General features: G+C 51.7%; 1 protein-coding gene across 4 annotated transcripts in view; it reads left to right on the top strand.

Moving 5' to 3' along the window:
- PAX2 (paired box 2) overlaps positions 1 to 24,259 on the top strand; it is a 79,729-nt gene extending 55,470 nt beyond the window's left edge. For 2 of the 4 annotated variants that reach the window (XM_081548358.1, XM_081548336.1), the window contains 5 exons: positions 2,486 to 2,661; positions 4,879 to 5,005; positions 19,249 to 19,350; positions 21,637 to 21,723; positions 22,219 to 24,259. In XM_081548358.1, the coding sequence (XP_081404484.1) occupies positions 2,486 to 2,661; positions 4,879 to 5,005; positions 19,249 to 19,350; positions 21,637 to 21,723; positions 22,219 to 22,340 (614 nt within the window). In that variant the 3' untranslated portion in view covers positions 22,341 to 24,259. Of the gene's footprint in view, positions 1 to 2,485; positions 2,662 to 4,878; positions 5,006 to 19,248; positions 19,351 to 21,636; positions 21,724 to 22,199 lie in introns of all 4 variants that reach the window. The other 2 variants (XM_081548368.1, XM_081548347.1) reach the window with 1 other exon arrangement.
- The last annotated feature ends 206 nt before the right edge of the window (positions 24,260 to 24,465 follow it).

The raw sequence follows: 24,465 nt of genomic DNA, 5'->3' as shown, positions 1-24,465 counted from the left end.
TATCAGTGGAACATGATTGATCAATTGAATTCCATAGCGGCTGAAAAATGTGGGATTAAGTAGTGTATTATACGCACAATGAGTTGAGGCATGATGTTCATTTCAAGTTCATTTCGCCGGCCTCTGCCACCAGATCAGGCAATCAATAGGGGCAGCAGATATCATATATCACCTCTCTGCGGGCTGGGGAGAGAGCACCATAATCTCTCGCAAATTTAGAGTGACAGATTTGTCAAGATCTGAAGGGCCCCTGAATAAATGAAGGAAAAGAGACTCCTCCAGCCAGTGACCTAAGGACAAAGCTTCAGTTCAGCCCCTACATACACACACACACACACACACACACACACACACACACACACACACACGGGCTGAGCCAAGCCACACACAGGCATATACACAAATCTACACAGAGGCATAGTATGAGTCTCACTGCACATAGCCCACACCCATGCACACAGCATGTGAGGTTGTGTTCACAGACAAATGCACTTGACTCCCCAGGACCCATTGGTGACACTGGAGTAACAACACACAAAGACAGTCACTGTCTCCCTTTGCCCTGACAGAAAGGCTTCCCAAAAAGGTAAGACTCCAGCAACAGAGGATTAGACACAATGAAACATGCAAATAGCTCTAAGGGATGGCCTTAGGATGATGGCACGTCCTTGAAAAAGAAGCAGGTGCAGGAGAAACATAGGGATGTGGGTTCACGCTCCGTGTGCAGTCACACATCTACACACACACCTTTTCAGAAAGGTTCTTGTGCTGTCACTTATACATACCCAGACACTTATCTGAATGTGTATATGTGTACAAATGCATGCATATACACAGAAGATACACAAAAGGGAAAAATAAATATGTCACCACCTAACTCATATAGAGAGAAGCACACACTCCCTCTAAGACAGCAAATCATTCCAGAGGCTTACACAGAAAAAACACAACAAGTTTTGTGGCCTTAGGAACATAGGGAACATAGAAATATCATTCATGCTGTCCCTGTGTCTGTCTGTCCACCTCAGACATCATCCTGGTCTCCATTTCTCTCTCTTTCACACACACACACACACACACACACACACACACACACACACACACTTTCTTTGCTCTCCCACCCCCTCCAGGATGGAGTGAAGGCAGGAAGTCCCATTAGGAAAGCAGACCCCCTTGCTCCATCTGGGAGACCAGCAAGATATGATGGCTGCAGGTTAAGGTTAATCAATATGTAATATTTTCTATGGTCTCCTGAATGATACTGTATGGTGTTACTGTATATAATGCAATATTGATTATATCATATCGTATAATCACCTATAAACTGATATATATAATAGTCCCAGAGGAACACCCTGGGGCCTACAGCATGGCTGGCCCCAGGCCCAAGACTCCCCAGCTGGTTTTGGACTGAGGGAAGCCAAGGAGTGACCAAACGGTGGCTGCAAGGACCCAGCTTTGGGCCCGGGGAGTGGCAGGGCAGGGGTTCAGGGAATGTGGGCAGAGCGGGTGCTTGCCCCACTGTGCACTCTGAAAACCCCCGCGGGCCAGATGGAGAGAGCAGGGCCAGGGAGGCAGGGGTAGCAGAGTGTTGGGAGGCCCAGGGAAAGCAGCACACAGATGGGACTGGCCTGCAGCCCCAGGAAGTGGGCTCTCTGTGGCACCGTCCTGGTATTTCAGACCCAGGGTGAGTCTCAGCTCCCTGTGAAGACTGTGGGAGGAACCAAGTGGCCAAGGAGCAGACCTCTGCTGAGTTTAGCCAGAGTTCAGGTCAAGGACAGAGGCTGAGGGGGGTTGCCTCAGAGCACAGTAGCATCTACAAGGACCCGGGCTTCAGCCTCTGCCCCAGTCGCATTTCCTGGCTCCCGTGTCACCTGCCTTCCTCCTGCTCCAGTCTCAGGTCTCAGGCCTGGCCCGACATACAAGAGCGCCTCCCCTGGGGCCTGAGTCCCTCCTCCCTCGGTGGTGAAGTTAATTACTTCACCCAGTTTCTGTATTACACTCAGCCTCGGAGATTTGATGATTTTCCACCCTTGGAGTCAGTGGAACTGAAATTCATCTCAGAGCCAAGTTCAATTCTCCACAGGCTCAGTAATACTGGCCTGAGACACCCAGCTCCTCCCCCTAGGCTGACCCAGGGCTGAGGGCCAGGAGGGGTTCAGGGGAGACATGTACTGAGAAGACGGTGCCCAAGAGCCCCTCTGGCTCCCTCACCTCTGCCTAGTCCTTCCCACCCCCACCCCCAGCTGTGACAACTTCCCTTTGTCTTCCCAGGTCTTTCAGGGGCGCTGGCTCCCTCAGTCAGGACTCTGAGGCATGGCCAGCCCCTGAGTCAGCCCCTCAAGCCTCAAAACTGAGTGTAGGAGTCCTAGAAGGGGTGCAGAGCCCCAGGGGCCCAGCCAGGTGCCCACCCCCTTTGCCCAGTGCTTCGCTCCATGCCTCTGCTCACCTGCACTCATGCCCCAAGTGTCCCTGTGTCCTCCAGATGTGTCCGAGGGCTCAATCCCCAATGGAGACTCCCAGAGTGGTGTGGACAGTTTACGGAAGCACTTGCGGGCCGACACCTTCACCCAGCAGCAGCTGGAAGCTTTGGATCGGGTCTTTGAGCGTCCTTCCTACCCTGACGTCTTCCAGGCATCAGAGCACATCAAATCAGAGCAGGTGAGGAAGGAGCTCTCTGCTTGGAGAAGGGACAGGGACTGGGCAGAGCAAGGTTTCTGGAGGACATGCACACAGGTCGGCCAGGTGCACACCCAGCATCACGTGTGCTGCCTGTAGGTGTGCCGTGTGTGTGTGCCCTGTAAGCACCCTCACACGAGGACATTATGACAAAGCTGAGAAAATCATCATGGTATGTGGCAGTTAGAAACGGTGAGTTCCGGGTGCAAGTATGGCCGTAGGCGAGACTTACCCCCTTTCAGTTGCAGCGCCATCCTCAGTTTCCCTGTCTATAGAATGAAGGGCTTGGGCAGAAGACCTGACAGGTCACTTCCAGCCCTGCCATCCTGTGCTCCAGGCATAGGGTACTCAGGAACACCCCTTGCCTACATGCCCCCAGGGTCCTACAGAAAGTCTGAGTAAGCCTGGATGCTCTTCTTGCCCAGGAGGTGTCAGGAGGAGAGCCCAGTGCCTGCCTCCTGCTCCCTCACCTGGCTGTCCATCATGACCCCAGGCAGGCTGACAGCCCAGTACTTCTCACAGATGCAGAACAACCCAGAACACCCCAGCACAGTACACAAGACACATCTCCCAACTCGTGACATTTACCCATGTGCGTGCGTTCACAGAGGATCCACCACCCACCTGCTCCCTCCCCACCCCTCCCCCCACAGCCCATCAGCCAGTCAGTGTGCCCTCCCCCAGACCACCAACTCAGCACCCCTCCATGCCCTCCTCTACCCAGAAGACAGGATAGCCCCCCACCCCCCACCGCATGTGCATGCTCCGACATGGGAGCACACACACGTTCTCCCCACACTACAGCCTGGGCCAGGCCCACAGCCAGCACAACACAGCCTGCCATGTTTGCACACTCAGCACACACCCGCACACAATGCACCAGCACAGCCGCAAAGACTCTGCACAGCACAGTTCTCCTCGGGACTCCAACAGCTCCTAGCCATTCGCCTTTCTCCCCGCCCGTCCTTTTATCCCATAAGCTGTTTGTCTTCATAAAACAAAAATCAAAAGTCTTTTTAAGGTGCCCTGAGCCATAAACCAACAAAGGAGGAGCCGGCCGAGGCGGGCGGCTTGGTGCACCCTCCCCAAGTCCCCGGCTGTATTACAATGAATAACCTTTATTTACTTTCATTAGACTATTAAACACCAGCACAGTCATTTTTCCCCCTGAAACTCGGAGCAGGGCCCATAAAGCAAATCCGAAGCCTAATTGAGTTCATTTTAATTTCTCTCCGATCACAGCGAATTACTCTGGTGATAAATCAGGGGGCAGCTTCACCCCCAGTAGAAGGCCTAATTTGCAGCTAATTACAAAACTGATTTCTACAGGAAGATCAATACGAGAAGGAATTGGAAATGACGAGGCAATCCTGTCCAGCCAAGTAGGGGAGGGGGTCCTCTGGGGGGGCCAGGAAGCGGAAGAGAAAAAAACGGACCCGAAAGCACAGAAAATCAGTTTTAATTTAACGTAATATTAATCAGAGCAACTTTTCCTGCTTTGTGCGGGCTCCTGGTCGGCCCAGCTCTGGGGTCTGGCTTGGCGGTGGCTGCAATAAAAAGGCAATTACCGGAGTGTTTCAGGCAGGACACCCTTTCAGAGTCAATGACTGGCCCCCTCCCACCCTTCTGTTAGCCATGTGGACTCTCCCCCTCCCCAATTTCATACCCCAGTGCACAGGCAGAGAGCGAGGGGCCCGTGAGGCTGTCTTTGTTTGTTTTTTAAAAAGGGGCGCCAGCACCCGATCAACGGCCCAGCAGTGCCAGGCTGGAGGCCCCACTAGGCCCTTCCCCCAGCTCTTGCCTCTGCCATCACATCAGAGTTCATCTCATCCCTGAGACTCCCTACCCCTGAGCACCTGAAAATATCCCTGGCCTCTTACCAGGGGGATTCCCACTGCTACACCTTGCCCTTGGGGCTTCTTAAGCAGGAGATGCTACAAAGAGGTCAAGGGTACTTGGATACCCACCAAGAATGGACGGGCTGCCCCTCAACTTCCCAGAATCAGGTCTGCCTCCCCCCACACACAACTCTGCATCATCCCTTGAGCCCACCCCTCCCACCCTCCCCGCCCTCTGCCTGGCCAGCTCCTTCCACCCCATCTGGGAGGGCTCCCTGTCCCTCCTCCCCATCTGCACACCGAGGCCTCTCTCCGTATGTGTGCATCAATAGCGAGCTGTCTCTTTTCTCTCTCCTCCCAGGGGAATGAGTACTCCCTCCCAGCCCTGACCCCTGGGCTTGATGAAGTCAAGTCGAGTCTATCTGCATCCACCAACCCCGAGCTGGGCAGCAACGTGTCAGGCACGCAGACATACCCTGTTGTGACCGGTAAGGGGGCTTCCAGGAGGGTGGGGAAACTGCTTTCAGTGGGGCCGCCTCAGCCTATGCCATCTGGGGCCCAGTGTGACAAGTGGGCTCCCTGCCATGATCTCTGTAGAAAGAGCGAGTCTCCAAAAGCCAGAGCACTTCCTCAACAGATGTGTACAGATGTGGGAGAAAACACCGTGGGCAGGGTCTCTGTGTGCTACAGCCTGGAAAGGTCAAAACCAGGAGGGGTTATAGCTGGTTCTTTCTGCCTATCCTTTTGCCTCTTTCTTTGCCTTTTTTTCTTGCCTCTACCAAGGTGGTGAGAATTATGAGCCTCTTGCAAGGATGTGCATGGGAGAAAGAGGGTAAATAAAGCAGGCCAGCGAGAATGGAGCCTGATTGCCCCATGTTGAGCCTCCACACTCCCGTGTCCCCAAGTCCCCTGGAGGACCTGTGTCCCTCTCCTCTGGGCAGCCCAGGAGTGCCAAAGCTGTGGCTTTGGGCTTCAGGGCATGGCATCCGGTTCTGTGGTAATAGATAAGCTCAATTAGTTCAGCCCTTCTCCAGCTTCTCAGAAACATCACTGAGACCAAGGCTTGATTTTAAGGCCAGACAGGGTCCCGTCCCTTGATGCAGGGGGCGGGGCACTTAATCCAGGTGAATGAAGAGCAGCGGAGGCAGCTAGAGAGGAAGAAGGCCGAGGTGCGGTGCGGTGGAGGGCCCAGCTGATGACACTCCTGGCCTCCAAGCTGAGGGCTGGCACTGCAGAAGAGGGTTTCCGGGCCAGGAAAGTGCCCAAGTGGGAGAGACACACATTGAGGTATTATTAAAATTCACCTAATTATTCTGGAGACAATAAAGCCAATGTGCCGTTTGTTCCTTGGGAGAGAGAATGACTGAGAAGGGTCTCGGTGGGGATTGGGAGACGCTGAGGCATTACCTGCCGAGCAAGGCTAGTGGAGGTGGCCTGGGGACCTGGCAGCCCAGCTGCAAGCAGCCAGCAGCAGAGACAGGGAGCGGGCTTGGCCCCACTAGAGGACAGGTTCCAACTTAGAGCTGTTCTGAACACGGCTCAGGTCTGAGATGGGCTGCAAGCGGCCACCATCCTCCACCTGGGGAGCTTGGGAGAGCCATGTTGTTTGCTTTTCCATATTCTCCCTAAGGGGTATTCTAGTCCCACTGTTTCCGGCCTGGACAGAGTTGAGCTCTTAGGCTAGGCAGTCAGAGTTTGAGTTCTGGACAGGCTTTTGGGAGTGACAACCAAAAGCTGGGTCAGGATGCAGCACAGGACCCACTGGCCCTCAGCAGGAGACACTCCATCACCCAGTACAGAAGCTCTCTGAGCTGTGGGCATTCTGACCCAAAGAAGAGCGATGGCCTAGGCTGGGTCACTTTTCTTCTGATCTGCTGAGAGTTACAGTGGTCACTTCCCAAAGGTGGCCCACCCCAAGGCAGCAGCATATCAGAGCCCAGGAGACTTCTCTAACCCCAGCTATGCTTCCCTGGGCCCAGAGCCACCATCCAGAAGGTAGAGGGTTCCTGGAGTGGAGAGAAGGATCTCCGGAGCAGGGTTCCTACAGCAGGAGAACTCAGGCTGGTGCAGAAAAGTGCCTCCACCTTGAGCATCCCCCGCCTGCCTCCCCCCCATGGCCCTGGAACGGTCCCAGCTCAGCCTGGGAACATCTCTGGCTGATCCATCTGGATCCAAGTGTGAGAAAAGTTCATTTCAGACCCAGCTTGACATTCCCAGGTGGCAAGTTAGCACTAACATCTCAATCTGTATGCGACATTTCAATCAAGCGAGGAGTAACAAAAGCAGAACCATTAACATTCGGAGCTGTTCACCAGTGGTAATGATGGGGAAACTCGCTCAGAAACTGGAAATTACCAAAAAGAGAGAAGTGTGTGGAGAAGTGGGGGAGGGGCAGTGGGAGGGGGTAAGGGGGCAGGGAATGATTTTTCTACACTTAGGCCAAGATCCAAGGTTTGGATTAATGGTGCCATTACCCAAGAAAGGGCTACCGATTATGCTCATTCTTAAAATGTTTTTGCTGGCAATTAAACGGCTGCAGTTATTGATCTTTGTTGATTTTATGTCCTCCTAATTTGCATAATCTATTAAAGATGAATGATTCATGATGTGTTTATTATGGGGACGAACAGAATTTGCTGGAGGTACTGTCAAGGTGAGAAACAGGGCAGTGCCCAGAGGTTTCCTGGACCATCTCAGGAGTTGGGTCCAGCAAGTTGGCCTTCAGGCCAGGAGTTTGTGGGTAGCAGTGAGCAGTGATGTAAAGAGAGCGGACATCAGAGAGGTGGATTTGGGGTGAGTTTTTCTAGAAGGATGTTGGTATCTAGAACTGGGTTCCAAGCACAGCTCGGATACAGGAGTGGCTTTTGGTGTATTTGAAAAAATTCCCCCCTAAGATTCTTTATGATTTTATTTGGTTGGAGAGTATGAAGGGCTTTGGTGGGGGAGGAAAGGGCTGGAGCTTTCCAGCAGGTGATTCTGGCCAGGTGTATGCTCCAGGTGAGACAGGGCATCCTGTGGCCACAGTCTGGCTTGAATGTGCTCAGGTGTTTGAGGAGCCCTCTTCACCTCCCATATCCTAAACTAAACCTCCAGCTCATCTTCCTCCCAGGGAACAGGCAGCTGAGGCTGTAAACCTCTGCAAGTGAGTCTCAAGGAAACATCTCAGGAAGCCCTAGCCCAACCTGACGAGCCGACCTTATTGATATTCCTGCCACCTCCTGGCACCAGAGGCTGATTTCAAACTTCACCAGCCACTTGATGCAGCTGTTCCACAAGGTCAGGACTGAGAAGAGAGAGGAACCTGGACTATTGTTTAGAGGGGAGAGTGGAGCCCAATGGGCCAGGACACGGCTAATCACATTGCAAGCAAGGGTGGCTGCTGGAGGCTGGGGCTTGGCCCAAACGCCTCCCCTCCCCACCTTCCATCATGGAACCAGAGAGGGAGACGGATTTTTCTGGGTAGTGTTTGCAAGTTCTGCCGAGATTTTAATTTCACTGCATCACAACTCAGCAAGCTGCCAAGTCAAGCTGGTTATTTAAATTTATCACCTACTTTCCCTTCCGCCGCTGGGCCGCTCCAGCTCAGCAGCGTCTCTTCTCTCCAGCCCACTGCTCTAGGCTGCTGGTCTGGAACAGAGCCGAGTGTCTCCTAAGTGATAAGGAAAAGGGGGCCAACGGGATGAGAGAGTGGGTGGGGGACACTCTAGCCCCAAGCTTCCTCAGGTTGCCTGGCTGTGGCAACCTTCTACCACCTTCTTACCCTTTCAAAGGACCTCAGAGCGGGGCTGCCATCAACCCCTCAGTGGTCCCAGGGGCCTTTGCGTCAGGGCCTTTTCAGTGAGGACTCTGGTTCTGACTATGTGCTGATGCCTCCAAGTCTCCCATCACTGGTAGAAAAGAGCTTCTCTTTCCCATCACTGGTAGAAAAGAGCTTCTCTTTCCCATGACCTCCTCACTGTGACTCCTCTTGTCGTGTGCCTGGCCAGATCTGCAGCTGCAGAAGCGTGTGAAGGGACATTGGCAGTGATGCTGATCTGCGAGAGTAAGATGAATATTAGTTTCAGGATTCCCAAAGTCACTTGGAGATGCTTCTGAGCATTCAGAGAGTCCCTTTGCCTGGTGAAGATCCACCTGATAATGAGAGCAGGTTCCCTGCCCGGGAGCCCCAGTGGAGCAAGATGGTGTGGGAGGAAGTCAGGGCTTGTACAGCGGTTCTCCATGTTCATTCTAGAACCCAAGCGATACACTGGGCCCCAGAGCTGCTGCACTGAGTGAGTGGGCTTCACAGCCTCTGGTGAGGCTCACTGCTGAGCACTGGGGAGCTTTATGCAAGTGAAGTTCTCCCCACCCTCTTTTAAGTCCCAGGGGGTAACAGATGAATGAGATCGATGTCCAGAAACAAGGCAGGCTAAACTTACCAAAACACAGCTGGATAAATAACAATGAGAATTGCTAATACACAACCAAACCTCACCCTCTGGTATCAGAAACAGAGGGAGATTCAAACCCAGAGCATGTGTGAGAGGCCACACTGGAAGCAGACCCTAACTGGGGGAGGTTGGAGTTGTAACACACCAGACAGAAAACATGATCTTGGCCCCCAGAGAAGCAGCAACTAGAACTGAGTATTCTCCTGAATAAAGTCAAGAACAAAGCGGGACAACACTGTCTATGAAAGGGAAACCACAAAGTCATCCCCAGGACCCAGGGAAGCAAGTGAGGGCAAAATAATGTCTCTCTACGAGAAGTGGAGACCCCAAGCCTAACCCTGAGTCCAAATTTACACCATGGGGATGTGGCAGGAACTCCCAGTTAAGAACTTACATACGAATTTGTCTAGGATAGTAACCTACTCAGAAACCCCAGCAGGACAAGGGCAAATCTTCTTTGCAGAGTCATTGTACAATCCAGAGCACATGGGACTCCCACAGAAACAAGTCCACCACTAAAGATGAGCTCACTACAACAAATGACAGACCTCATATAAATACAGACTATTATGAGGGAGAGTTAGTAGAAGTAATAGGCAGAACAATTAATACCCCCCAAGAATTAGAGATAATGACAATCCGAAACAATCCAGAACAATCCAAAAGCAACTATATAGTAAGCATGTTTAAAATTCTAAATATTATTTCTGAAAGTATGTGTGGGTGTGCTTAGTCACTCAGTTGTGTTCAACTCTTGTGACCCCATGGACTGCAGCCCGCCAGGCTCCTCTGTCCCTGGGGATTCTCCAGGCAAGAATACTGGAGTGGGTTGCCATTTATTCCTTCGTCTAAAAGTATGTTTTGTGTAAGTCACAGATCTTGATCCCACATCCCCTTCCTCACCACTGCTCAGCAACTAGTCAGGTAATAGTGACCTTAAGAGGGCAAAGAAAACACCTAGATCGCGTTTTCTGGGGACTTGGAGGCATGGAAAGAGAGGACCCCCAGGCAGCCCTGAAAGTAGAGCCTGTCGCCTTCTTATCCAAGCTCCCATACTGCTAAGTCTCAGCAGAGAATCTTCCCTTTCGGAAAAATGTCTGAACATTGGACAACTGTAGCAGGGATGGTCCAGTCCTCCCTTATGGGGAAATTTCTAAAAAGCCTTGTTAGCTTCCCTACCCTGGTGGGGATAAGCTGGTTTTATTCAAGAGCTCAGGGAAATTTCTCTTGATGCCTAGAGACTTCAGCTCTTCAGGAACCTGTAGCTGAGATCTGGGAGGAGATGTGGATGCTGCCTAAGCAGGAAATACCACCCACGGCAGGGGAGGGAGCAGAAGATGGGGTTCTTCTGGAAGCTGGTAAATTTGAGTAGATGTGGAGGAAACCAGTAAGGCAAAGTTCAAAGAAAATCAGGGGCTGGCCCCTGGGGCCTAGAGAGAGTTGTGTGGGCTCAGCCTCTGAGAAAAGGTTGCAGACTATTAGAAGTTCAGCCTCCTTACCCACAGCTGGGATGGTGAGCGAAGTGGCCTTTTAGCAGATAAAGGTGTGGAAACCCTCCTCTTGCTCCGGGAGTCCTGAGGACCTCTAGGAAATGCCTCTTTCCTGTAGTTAACAACCCCCTTCCAATGCAACTGCATTTCCCTCCATAAAACAAACAGCTTAGCCCTTGGCCAGCCCCTTGGGGGAGGAGAGGGTAATAAAGGCTGAGAAATGTTTCTGAAGGAGGCTGGGAGTCTCCTAGCCTTGTCAGTCAGCTCAAAGCCTCTGATTAGCTAGAGGAATTTAGGGCACAGACATCAGAGTTTCTCTCCAACCTTGAAAGGAGAGGGCTAGGGCAACTTCAGACACATGGCAAGTCATAGAGCCCGTTGCTATGGCGGCTGGACGAAGCCAAGAGGGCTTCTCCTCAGCTGAGAAGGCCCACTGATAAGAGGCTAGCCTCCTCCAAACATCCCTGAGGCCTCCAGACACATCCCCAAGGACCACCAGCCCCCAGACATCAACTCTGATTTAATTATGGGGGCATTTCCATAGCAATGAGACATTGACAGATAATGTGGGTGCTGTGGGTCTGCAGCCTCGGGAGTCATTGGATCAAGGCTCCTTCCCTTCCTCCTTCACCCAGTCCACCTCTAGAGAGAAAAGATATTGCAAAGAAAAGTCATTAACTTACTCTAGGACTGGGAGAGTCAGGTCAAATTTGAACACAATAAAAGCTGTATCACCCTAATCTCCAGCCCCAATTCTACACCCATGACTGTGCTCACCAGCTATCCCAGCAGCGATGGGCTGCCCTCCCCAGCAGGGTGCCTTGGACAGAAGCACCTGGGGCTGCTAATGGAGCCACTGAGGGAAGGAGAGGCATGGGAAAGAGGAAGAAGTTATAAAGGGCTCTCCGGCATCTTAGCAAAGATGTAATTCTATGGGCTTCTAAGTTGAACTCAAATTTAGCCCGTTAACTTGGGCTTCTCCTCTTGACTCTTCCCTTCATCTCCTCCTTCCATCCATGAGACCCAAAGGCTGAGCATGCCAAATACACTGTATTTGGCCCTCTACAGCATGGTCTCACTGATTTATTTAGAGATCAAGGAGAGAGGACAGTTTGAATTTGAATCAAAATATTTTTGAGGGATCAACAATCTTTATTTCAAATGCACATAGTAGCCAACTACAAAAAAAAAGTGTTGCCTAGTAGAAAACTTCCCTGGGGACTTCCCTGGTGGTCCAGTGGTTTAAGACCCCATGCTTCTAGTGCAGGGGGCAAGGGTTTGATCTCTGGTCAGGAAACTAGTATCCTCCTATATGCTGTGTGACCTAGCTGAAAAAAGAGAGGGAGAGAACACTGGGCGCTGTTTTCATGGTTAGCTGGGTTATAGGGAGATTTTCAGCTGCTGTAGATATTTAGAGATGCTTGAAGCATCCCAAAGGAGAGTTCTCCAAAGGTGGGGGGAGGGATCCCCCAGCACTAAACCTATTTATTCCATTATTCCGTACCAAGAAGAAAAGGTTGGCTAAGTAAAAGTGAAGTCAGCCAACCCAACCTTTCCTGAAGGCCCAGAAACCCTAAATAGTGGTGTCCCAGTGAATGTTATAGGTATGTATTGGGACCAAGGACTTGGAAATGTCCCTAGTGGTCTCGGAGTCACCTAAGTAAAAGGCCGTTTCTCCTATAGAGCCAGTCACCCCAACAAGGTGACAGGAAGACCCCCACCCCAGGGTAATCAGAATCCTTCCTTCCCAGGGTCTGAGCTGTAGCCTCGGGACAAACAAACCAGCGCTTTTTCGGCCCTGAGCTTTGGGAGGCAAGCCCTGCCACCGTTGTTAGTTGTTACTTTGGAGAGGATTTTGCACGCCTTCAGCCTGAAATCCTCCCCTCTCCTCCTCAGGTTGGTGGAGTCAGGAGACAGGAGAGGGAGTGGCTAGGGAGGGAGGAAATCCTGCAGCAGGCTCAGAGAGCAGCCTAATGCTCTGGCAGCTTAAGTGGCCGTTTTCCTTGGGATTAGGGTCTCACTTACACAGAGAGCCTGAAAAACGCTGCGCTTTCGGAAGGATTAGAGTTGACAATTCAGCGCTCTCAGAGAACAAAATAAAGCCAGAGAGGAACTGGGAGACCTGGAGCATCGAGAGACTGTGCAAACAGGCTTAACCTCTGCCCACCCGGCACGAGGGGCTGGGAGCCCATCAGCGAGCCCAGGCCCAGCCTCCAGAGTGTCAGCACCTAAAGACTCCATTCTTTATTTTCGACTTGCTCGTGGAGCCAGAGAAGGTGGTAGCCTGGGGAAGTGAAAGAGGAGAGGACAGGGAAGTTGTCCCCTCTCTTTGAGCCTCACTTTCCTCCTCTGTAAATGAGGGACTTAGACTAGAGGATAGTCAAGTTCCCTTTCAGTCCTTTGAGAACGTGATTCTTGCCAGCACTCCCTGTCCTTCTCCCAGGATCCTAAGGCTGCAGCTCCATCCATGGTCCAGCTGAGTTATAGGAGCACCTCTTGTGGGGCCCTGGGCCAGAAGGCTAGCGTGGCCCAGTCAGGGGCTGTGTGCTGGGAGAAGGGCAGGAACAGCACAACTGACTGTGTCCAGCAGGTCGGCTGTCAAGGTGCAGGCCTCACTCTGCCCACATAGCTGTGAGTGGCATCCCTGCCCAGGACACCCCAGGGAACAGAGGTCCAGCTGTGGGTGGGAAGCCAGATTGGCTGGGAGAGCAGCCGCCCTGAGCTACAGAAACAGCCCCCTCTGCTGGAGCCCGGGGCAGGCCAACCTCCGGATGAGGATCTATGGGGCCAAGGCAGAGCCTGGGGCTGGGGGCCCTCATACAAGCACCTCTGACCCCCAGGAGAAACCTTCCAGAGAATCTGGAAACCTGAGAAATCAAGAACAAAATGAAATAGGTAGAAATCTCTTCCCCTCTCCTATTAAAACATCTTTTACAGATTTAAAATTGTTACTTTGATGTGTTCTATATAACTTGGGTTGATCCTAAAGTGATCATAATTGATGTAGTAAATGTAAATGTACAGTATATTTAGACAGTAATTACAAATTTAATAACCGTGTATTCTTGAAAGTATTATAAACGCTTGTCTCGAATGCAGGCACAGACTGCCAACCTTGAAGCAATCTAATGTCTTCATTTTCACTACCATGTGAGAAGCAGACAAAACTTGAGGTTAGGATAGTAAAACAAGAGTTATGTTTTCTCCCCTTAGGGTCCTCCATAGTGTCAAGTGGATAGCAAAAGCGCTCATTTTCAGAGAAAGATGCTGAGGGAAGGCATCTCTAAGCTCATTGAATATAACTTTTACTGTATAAATCTGTGTCTAATAAGTCTTGTTGTCTTGCCATCACTGAGTGAAAGCATCTGTGCTGCTTTGGTGGCTTCCTTTTTATTATTTCCTTGGTCTTCTGGATGCTGACATTTGTCTTACTTGAGATAAGCCTTCCTGTTTCTTCACATGTTATTCTACTGTTCTTTGTATGATCTGGTTTATTGGTACAATTCCAATAGTTTCAAACAAACCAGTGTCTTTCTTACTAATCAGTGTCTTTGTTTTTTGTTTTTTTTTTTTACAAACACTGCCTACTAATCTTTGAGTCATGAATACTTTTGAGAACATGATAAAAAGCTATCTAAGTATGGCATAAGTATAACTGTGACACCTTATACATAGCTTTATATGGACTCCCTAAAGCGCATCAATGATACCCTATAGTATTGGTGATCCCCAGTTTAAAACACTTGCTGTAGAAAATGGAAGAACTTGAAATATGCAAGAAACAAGAAGTGACACAATGTTCTATTATAGGAAGGATTTGCTTAGCATAATCCCATGTTACTTTCCTGGACCAAATACCTATTTTATGGGTCTATAGTATTTGAGAATGTCATTCTAGAACCCATTTCCAAGTATACGTAGCTTGTTCTGTAGTCCAGGTTCTGTCATCTATGAGCTGTAAAACCTTGAACATAATACTTATCCCCTCTGAGGTTCAGTTTCTCATCTATAAAATGTGGATTAAAAAAAACCAGATCCACATCATAGGTTGATATTGGGATTAAATGAGATAATATATAGAAAATATTTAGGACAACGCCTAGCATAATTAGTAGGTGCTCAGTGAATGCTAGCTAGTCTAGGTGCAAGTAGAAACACAGCTCTGCCCTTGGATCTTAGAGCTGACAAAGTAGAATAAATTAACCAGGGACTGAAATTTTCTTAATAAACTCTCACTTTGCTTTTCTCTGTACTTGTAAGAGGAACTGCACTTAGTTTCTCCAAAACAGTTGATTTGATCTGGCCCATTTGGTAAGGAATGTCTGACAAAAGTGCACTGTCTGATTCAGATGTAGTGATTGCTGTAGAAATTGGCTTTAGAATCTTCAGGGACTTCTGCAGTTGAACTGAGAAGACATCCTCATCAAGTACAGTGCTTCTAACACTTCTGGGTACTTTAGATTCTCAACTACTCCTGTTTCTTGAAGAGCTTCTTTGTTTTTCAGAAAACTCTCAAAGGAGATTAATACCCCACCCCGTGGAGTTTTACTGCAGACTTTCAGTGTCAATATTTTGTTCTTTGTGTCCTGTTTTTCTTGCCTTATCCTAATAACAGTGGTGACAATATGAGATTCTGCTTGTCAGAGGACTTCTTTTTCCTTTTCTTTGGTGCATTTGGGGAGGATCTGGCTTCATGTTATCATTGAAAGGCAGTGTGGTACAGACAAAGCTTCACGCTTTGTCATTTACCAGCTCTGCAGCAATAGGAAAGTCACAATGCTTCTCTGTGCCCCCATTTTCTTAACTTTAAAACAAGGAAGTGAGACCCAACATCTCAAAGGCTCTTCCATCTTTAAAACTTTGTCATCTTAGGAAACAATTATCCAAAGTGAAATGCCCATCCTCTTATAATATGTGGGGTTTTATTCATGTGTGATGCTTGGTGCTGCTTTCATGTTCCTGGCATCATCAGTGAGCAAAGCAAATGCTTGACTGCTTCCTACGTCTGTCAAATAATACATATTTTATAGCCATGTATTCTGCTCTGAAGCTGTTTTCTCCTCTTTCTGCACTTTTGCCAGTTTGTTTGAAGAAGGTGGTTATGCTGTCATACAGGTTTAGAGTCCGTCTCCACTCCCACTTGTCCACTCGTCTGTAGTAATGCAAGGCCCAGTCCTCTGTTGATTCTTCCTTGCACAGATTCCATTACCCATTCATATCCACTCACTGAAAGAGGCTTGCTCACAGAATGCTGCTGGGCAAATGGTATGATGGTCTTGGTAATTTGAAAACTTCCTGCAGTATGTGTTTTCCATTATTGACAATGGTGTTCCAGAAGGATATATGGCTCTGGCAAGAGTTTGGTCAATTTGTTTCTGTTCTTCAGGTGTCACCTGTGTGCTAATGAAGCCATGGAGAGTACTTTGTATGCAGTGGCTTATACCTTTGTTGGCTCAGGGGTCCTGAACAGGCACTTCTTGGTGGTGATACTGATGTTACAGAATCCAGGAGAGTAGAAGCATAGCTGTGTGCAGAACATCAGGAAGCTTTCTATGCTTTTTCCTCATCTCACACTTAGAAAATATTTGAAGAGCACTTCCCAGATTCAGTTGTTTTTTTTTAATAGAATTTAGAAATGTGTCTCTCAATCAACAGTTCTGTGGCTGGAAGCTGGATTATTTGCAAGAGAAAAATCCAGCGGAAATAACCATTGCATAGAGGTGCCTCCAGGTAGCTGGAAACACCTTTCTGGTTATCCCACATTTCCTCTTCTCTCCTGAAGCTAGGTAAGGTATTGTGTGACACAACCTTAGAGTACAGGGAATTTGTGTGTAACAAGCTATGAGAACCATGTGGCTGAAAATCAAAATTCAGATGCATTTAAACTCCTGTTTATTGAGAAGAAGCCTCCTTCTTTTCCTGGCTGTTTTGTGGCCATTAGGGTTGCAAGACCAAGAATTGGTCTTCTATATTCTTGTAATTCAAAACTTCTGAAAGTGAAAGTGAAGTCGCTCAGTCCTCTCTGACTCTGAGACCCCATGGACAGTAGCCTACCAGGCTCTTCTGTCCATGGGATTTTCCAGGCAAGAATACTGGAGTGGGTTGCCATTTCCTTCTCTAGGGGATCTTCCCGACTGAGGAATTTAACCCAGGTCTCCTGCATTGTAGGCAGATGCTTTTATCGTCTGAGCCACCAAAGCCTCTACATCCTCCCTAACTGTCCTCTATCTTAGGACTTTTTTGGCCACAAAATGCCATATCACTAATCTCCCTAGGAATTGACAGATGTTGCTGACTTGTCCATTTCTGGTCCTCTCCACTGAGAGATAGTCAAGAGGGTCATACATTTAGTTGACAATAGAAGTCAATGAAAAAAAACCCACAACAAAGCAAACATAGATTCTTTTATCTCTCTGGGAGTCCAAAGTGATCTCTGTTTGACAGTTCTACTCTTCAGTTTTGAGATGTAAGAGATTAGCTATGGTAGATAGGTAGGAAGACTATCATTCCATGGCATGATAAAGCTGACTTACAACTTATGAGTCCCTCATTTTCATCATCCTATATAAATCTTTCATCATTTTATAAAAATTCATAATCCATTATTCAAATTATTTGTACAGAAAAAGCAGGTTTAAAATTTACATTTTGCTCAGCTTTTCCTCTCCAAAGGACACCAACGTATATGAAACAGAAAACAATATAACCCACCTGGAATTAAGCTCATTAATTAAGTCTATTAAACCCAATAGACTGGTAGAGAATTAATCAGTAAATTTTTATTGAGCATCTACCATATTTTCAACTCCAAGATAGAGCAGAAGACAGGGCCTGCCCTTGGTTTCATTATGATCTGTTTGAGGAAGCAAACAATAGGTCTGATGCTTCGTGAACTATAGTGACTGGTAAACCATGGAGGACAGAAACTATAGAAAAGTTTAGAAGAGAGAAACTTCTCTGATAGGTAGAACAGCAGGGGTTTTAAGGCTTGAGCTGGAAGGAGAGGGAAATGATAGTAAGAAGAAAATAACATGGCAAAAGCAGAGATTTCACAGCACCCAAGCCAGTGACAGCAGTCAAACTAAACCAGGAGGGGTGAGAATCAGAGCTGAGAAAGCTGAGTGGGATGAGTACCAGAGAGGCTTTGAAAGCCTAGTAGACTTTAGACTGCCAGAGAAACATTCAAACTATAGACTACAGAGGATCTGCAATGGTTTTGCAAGGGAAATGATGTGATGAAAGCAATGTTTCATGAGGGCTAACCAAGTAGCCACACGTGGGATAGACTGAAGAAGAATGTGGAGGCAGGGAACACAGATGGCGGAAATGGAAACAGGATGGATGTAATAGACATTGCTAAGGAAAACTGACAGCACTTAGTGACCGACTTCATATGGTGAGGTGGGTGGGAGCTATGTCAAGAACAACTCCAGAGGTTTTGGTCTGATGGTCTTCAAGTGGGTCAGTAGAACTGACTGTAGGGAAGATGATCACTTTTATTTCTGTCAGGTTTGAGGTGACAGTGGGACAGCTAATGAAAAGGTTCGCAGGCAGCTGGGAATGCAAAGGCCTGAGCTGTGTCTCTGTCTACTTAGGGAAGGATGAATCACTCAGATATGTTAAAGTAGCAGTGAGGAAACTCACACATTTCAGGGAAGTTGGGGGTGAGGTCAACTTTAAGGGGAGAGTGTCAAGGAGAGAGAGAGAAGCACTTTGGAATAGCCATCAGGAGGATGAGGTCTAGCGCCATCGATGAGAAGAAAGTGGGCCAGAGATGCATAGTTCTGTGACTTCTTCCAGCCACACCTCTTCCCAGGGTTGGACAGAGGCACTGGAGTGGGAGAGTGGCACTGGCTGAAGAGGAGACTAAGGGGAATATGGAGAGGAGAGATGGGACCTGGGACCCAGGAGAGGATGAATGAGTCTCTAGGGCATGAAAGTATGGGAGAGGGCAAATTATTGTTAGAGACTGGAGCATGCTAAATTGCAAAGGAGGCAGTGACCAGTTCATGGCAATGGAGAGGGTCTGCAAGGAAGGAAAGCCATTCAGGGACAGATGTGTTCCAGAGATGTCTGTGGACCATGAGTATCTCCCTCAGACTGGCACGCTTTGCCTTCACTCCAGGACAGTAGGAAAGCCCTTCCTCCCACTCTCCAGACTCTTAACAATAGACACCTCCAGGGACAGAAGTCCAGCAGCTAGTGGGCAGAGCAGACTTGGCTCATTGAAACTTGGTCTAATTCACTTGTACTGCTGGCTCAAAGCTCCTGATTTGCTTCGGAGATGGTTTTCTATCACTTAAATGTCATAAACACTAACAGGAAAATGGCCCACTGGCCACCCCCTGCTCTTCACACCCGCCAGGCCCAGCACCTGCAGCTTCACTTGGAGAGGACAGGGAATAACCATGTGCACCAGAGAGGGAAGAGCTGAGCAAGATGATAGAGGTTGTTTTTTCTACTGGAGAGATACAACTGAGTGTCTCACTGGGAAGGAGGAGTAAAGCCAGGTCATCTCCCTCCCTTCTCCATCTGGGTTTGGGCTAGAAAGAGACACAAGCAAAGGCAAACACACACACATGCATAGAGGCACACAGAGAGCTACACTGAGCAGAGATGCATACACACAACTGATCATGGGACATTTAGGTGACAAGCTAGACACACCTAAGGACCCACCTGGACCTTCTCATTCAGCTCTGCTCCTGCGTGTCTGCACTCAATACTTTCTTTTTCACAGAGTACCCTGGTGTGAGCAGAGGCAGGCCCCTCTCTTCCAGGCCTCACCCCTTCCCCTTTGTGTTTTTCCAGGTCGTGACATGGCGAGCACCACTCTGCCTGGTTACCCCCCTCACGTGCCCCCCACTGGCCAGGGAAGCTACCCCACCTCCACCCTGGCAGGAATGGTGCCTGGTATGTGACGCAGCTGCAGCTGCCTAATTTAGGTGGGGGTAGCTAAATTGTGGGTGAGCTGCTGCATGGTCTGTAGTCTGAGACTAGGGGTGGGGGGAGGCCCAATATCTCCCCCCACCACAAACTACTGCTGTTCTATCCCTCTGTCTCCCTAGAGGCCACAGTGGGGGTCCCTCACCCTCCCTCTTGAGCACCTCACAGAGGGAGCCTGCAGAAGTACCCCCTTTGTGCACTCTCCTGTATGTCCTGGCCCCTCTGCAGTGCCCACCCATCCCAGCCTGTGCCCGGGGAGCACTTGGCCTCAGCTCCACCCTCAGTGCCCTAGCCCACCCCCAGCCAGCTGACACTGCTCAGAAGAGCCTGCCCTGGTTTCCATGGAAACTTGGAGCCAAGAACCATTTCCAGGGGCATGTCAGTCACTCAGACAAAGCCACCCTGGTCCACACCAACCCACTGGGAAGACCAGGAGCCAACCCTACCCCAGGGAGAGAAGGGAGTCAGTCCCTAAAGAAAGAGGAACAGAAGACAGGCTGTGGCAGGAACCAGAGAGGCTGGCTTCAGAGAGACAATCTAGAGCACCCGTACATCTCAGAGGAGCCCTGGGCCTTCACTGCTTCTGGGGGCTCTGACATGTCCCCCTCTGAGAGGAGCTGGGTTTGGGCTGTGTGGATCAGAGAGAAAGGGGCCATATGGAGGATCTGGTAACTATACCTGGAAGCTGTGCTCTCCCCAACCCCTAACCCCAGATTGGGAGCTGGGCTTGAAGCCAGAGGGAGAGTTTAAGTTCCTATTCACATCAACACCAAAAAACTCTTGTCTTAAAGAGGATGAGAGTCACTGGGCCTGCATCCTGTCCTGCTGGGTGCCCTCTGTGTGCCCGCTCCCTGAAGCTCAGCTCTCATGGAAGGAGGGGGATAGAATAGGGTGACTGGCCCCATTCCTGAATGGGCCATTCAGGGACAACCCTTGGTCAGCAGAGCTAGGGGAGGGGGATGGCAGAGGGGGAGATTGCTGCCTGGTGTTGCAGAACAGGGGGCTGGAGGAACTGGGTAAAGAGAGTTGAGGGTGTTAGTAGGGGGATTCCTGCCCAGATTTAGAGTAGAGGGAACAGGAGTGTTGGGTGCAAGGAGATTCTTCTGGGAAGGTCCCAGGCGAGAGCAGGTGGAGGCTGGAGAAGGTCTCAAAGAGATGGGGGTGCAGGAGGGGGGAGTCTGCAAGGAGATGGGGGTGAGGGGAACCGCAGAGAGCTCATGGTGGCAAGGGGGGAGTCGTTAAACAGAATCTAGTGCTGATGAGGAAATTACACTTGTTTCATTAGCGATGGGGAAGGAGATAGCTCAGTTCCTCTTGGTCACAGTTGAGCTCAGAAGCTCATTATCCTGCTGCACGCATGCTTTCCCTCCTCGTCAATAAACAGGCTTTCCAGTGGCTGCATCCCCCACCCCCACCCCAGCTCCCTCTCTGAGAGGGGCCCCTTCTCCTCTACTTAACCCGCGGTTAGGGATCACTGTAAACAGTCTGGGGTCATCACACAGGAGAAAGGGCGAGGGGGAAACCCGGGGGCCTGGCCTTTCTCGCGCGGAGGGAGGGAAGCAGCTTCCGACGGCTCCCAGCCCACGGGGCCCTCCGTTCACCGCTTGCGAACCCGCGGGCAGTCCACCTGCCTCCTCCCGCCGCCTCCTTTTCCTGCTGCGTGGCCCACGTATCAAATCTCTAGAGGGAAAGGAGGGAGAGGAGTGTTTCCCAGCAGAGCCCCCACCCCTCGCATTGGCACCGTGCTGAGATGCCATTCCCAGGACTTTCTGGGACAAAGTGTCCCGAGGGCCTGCCTTCGCCACCCTCCCCCGCTTCCACCCTGTGGGGCTGTGGCTCCTAGAACCAGAGTCTCCATTGAAAAGGGCGTAGGTGCCCCTGAACTCAGAACAAACCCTCCTGGAGCGCTCGGAGGGAGCGCTTCCGTTGGAGCGCCCGGAAACTACCTCCACGCCGCTTTGCGAGGAGCGTCGGTGCTTCTGCACACACACACACACACACACACACACACACACACACACACACACCACACTCGCGCACACACACACACACACACACACACCACCACCACCACCACCACCACCACCACCACCACGGGCCCTCCCCCTGCGGACCAGGTGGATTGTTCTGTCTCCGCCCGGCCGCCTGGCCGAAACATCTGCACCTCGAATCCGGGGGAGGCCCTTGGCCCGGCACGTCGGGCCCGCCCTGGCCTTGCGCGTGTCTGATCCCCACTCCCCCGCCCTCCCGCAGGGAGCGAGTTCTCCGGCAACCCGTACAGCCACCCCCAGTACACGGCCTACAACGAGGCTTGGAGATTCAGCAACCCCGCCTTACTAAGTGAGTACCGCCACCTGGCTGGCCGGCGGCTCAGCGCCTCCGTCCGCCAGCCCGCCAGCTCGGCCATGCGGCTTCCGGACGCGGGTTCGACAGCCCGCCACCGGACCTTTGGGTGCCCAGCCCGGGCAGGCTCGTTAGCTCAGCTCTGAGGCCCCGGGATCCCTAGTGGAAGCCCGCGCCTCCCGCCCCTCCCTCCGCTTCGCTCTGTTCCCGGCGGCTGCAAGGCTCTGCGCCACCCCACCCTGGGCCCCCTTAGAGGTCCGCAGTCGGGCGGCGGCGGTCACCGATCGGGTCCCTCTCCCACCCGGTGAATGCAGTTCTCCTGGGGGCAACCGGCCCCGCAGCTCAGCCAAGGCCTCCCTGCACGGATCCTGCTAGACCCCAGCACGGGAGGTCTCTGCTTTGCTTTTCTTTCCTTTTTTGTTCTCCTGTTTGTCCTCTCACCCAGCCCATTCTTCTCCTGTGTTAACTTCCAGGTTCCCCTTATTATTATAGTGCCGCCCCCCGGGGCTCCGCCCCTGCCGCTGCTGCCGCTGCCTATGACCGCCACTAGTTACCGCGGGGACCACATCAAGCTTCAGGCCGACAGCTTCGGCCTCCACATCGTCCCTGTCTGACCGCCCGCCCCGGAGGGAGGGAGGATCGACGCGACCCGAAGCCTCCCGGTCACCGCCCCAGACCCAACCCCCCTCCCAGGACCCCTCCAGCCCTTCACTTCACCCTGTCCAAGGCGGGACAGGACGAGTGAAGCAGCGGGCGGGACCCTCAGGCCCGGGCCCGCCGCCTCCAACCCCGCCCGCCGCCTCTCCCCGCCTGCTGGACTGCGCCGCGTCGCGAGGAGGGCCCGACCCAGTTCGTCCTCGCCTCGCCCGAGCCGGCCCCGGAGCCCACCAGCAGCACAGCCGGACTCTGGCCGGGCCCGCCGCTGCGCGCGGGGGACACGCTTCTGTGACACACAATCAGCGCGGACTGCAGCCTGGCCCAGCCCCGAAGCAGCCCGCTTCGGACGCTCCGGCGGGCGCCGCGAGGCTTCGCTGGAGGGACTGGGCAAAGGAAATGAAGAACAAAACGATTTTCTGCAGAAGGAGGAAGAGCCTCTTGCGGAGACCTCGGGAAAATGTCCGAATCCCGGCGTCAGCCAGATAGCCCCCACCTTCTGAGTGTGCCCTGCCTAGAAGGTGGAATGGAATGGGGGCGTGGGGGCCGGGCTTCAGGGATGCGCTTTGGGGATCGTTAGGCGTTTCCAAAGTTGCGACCCAAGGCACACAGACCCCAGCAGCCCGCACCCACAGAGTCCGACCCTTGGTTCTTCCCAGCTCCACCTGAACTGCCCAGTTCGCAAGGGCCCAGGCTCCTACTAGTGACCAGACTCTCAGCCCCCGCCTTGCCCCTACCTCGGCGTCTCTTCCGTCTACCCACCTCGCAGCTCCCCCTCCTGCCGGTCCTTTTCCGATCCCACGTCGCTCTGCATCTCTTCTCCCTAACTTGCCGCCCCCACCTGAGGCTGTCCCCGTGCCTGCCTCAGGACCAGTTTCTGCAGGCCGCGGCACTGGTCCCCCCAAGCAGTTACTTGATGACCCCCGCCCCCCGCCCCGACACAGACTCAATCTGCCGGTGGTAGGAACCGGCTGTGAGCCGGCGTCTGAGCTGCGCGGAGTGGAAGGTGGGGGGCTGCCCATTCCACCCACCTCCATCCCCTTCCTCTGGCAGGAACTGAACAGAACCGCAAAAAGTCAAGTCTACATTTATTTAATATGATGGTCTTTGCAAAAAAGGAAAACAAAAACACCCAACAGGCTGCTGCTTTGTAGAAAGAAGGTGTGTGTCTTGTGAAGGCGAACCCACGTGTATATAACCCCGCCCCGCCCCGCCCGCCCCGCCTCTCCCGGTAGAGTCCCAGGTGCCCGCCCGCCTTGCCTGTAGATAACGCCCCGCTGTCTGTGCTTTGAGAGTCGCCGCTCGCTGGGGGGGAGGGGGGACACAGCTACACGCCCACTAAAGCACAGCACGTCCTGGGGGAGGGGGGGCTTTTTTTTATGTTACAAAAAATGACGAAAGAAAAGAAATCTCTATGCAAAATGACGAACATGGTCCTGTGGACTCCTCTCGCCTCTGTTTTGTTGGCTATTTCTCTGTAATTCCGTGTTTTCGCTCTCTCCTCCTCATCTCTCCTCTCCATCGCTCCGCTTTCCATCTCTCATCTCTGCTTCTCTCCGCCTCTGTCTCGGTCTCTCTCAGTCTTCGTCTCTTGTCTCTCTGTCTCTATCCTCCCCTCGGCCTCTCTCCCCAGTCCTGCCCCGGCTGCCTTGCTCCCTGAGGCTAGATCAGAGGTGGCAGCTCCAGCCCCTAGGTTCGCCCCTCGCGGCCGTGCCCCGTGGGCTCTGGGCCGCCGGCGGCCGGGCCGCCCAGCCCCGTAGTTGCTCTCTCGGTAGCGGCGATGCGCCCTGCATGTCTCCTCACCCGTGGATCGTGACGACTCGAAATAACAGAAACAAAGTCAATAAAAGTGAAAAATAAATAAAAATCCTTAAACAAATCCGTAAAGGCTTGGAGTCCTCGCCCAGATCTCTCTCTCCTTCGAGCCTTTTTATTTGAAAAGGAAAACGAGAAAAGAGAATAGTTAAGGGAACTGCCGGTGCCCAGCCAGGCTCCAGTGGCCCAAGCGGGGCGGCGAGGGAGCCGAGGTTCAAACTCCGAGGCCCGGCCCATTCCAGTCCCTGTAGGGCTGGCGCGACAGGGGCC

The sequence above is a fragment of the Giraffa tippelskirchi genome, chromosome 2, assembly GCF_054371585.1.
Source record: "Giraffa tippelskirchi isolate mGirTip1 chromosome 2, T2T-mGirTip1v1.2.pri, whole genome shotgun sequence".
NCBI classification, from domain to species: Eukaryota; Metazoa; Chordata; class Mammalia; order Artiodactyla; family Giraffidae; genus Giraffa; species Giraffa tippelskirchi.
The sequence above is the reverse complement of the archived record's forward strand: the minus strand, read 5'-3'. Positions and strand labels throughout refer to the sequence as shown.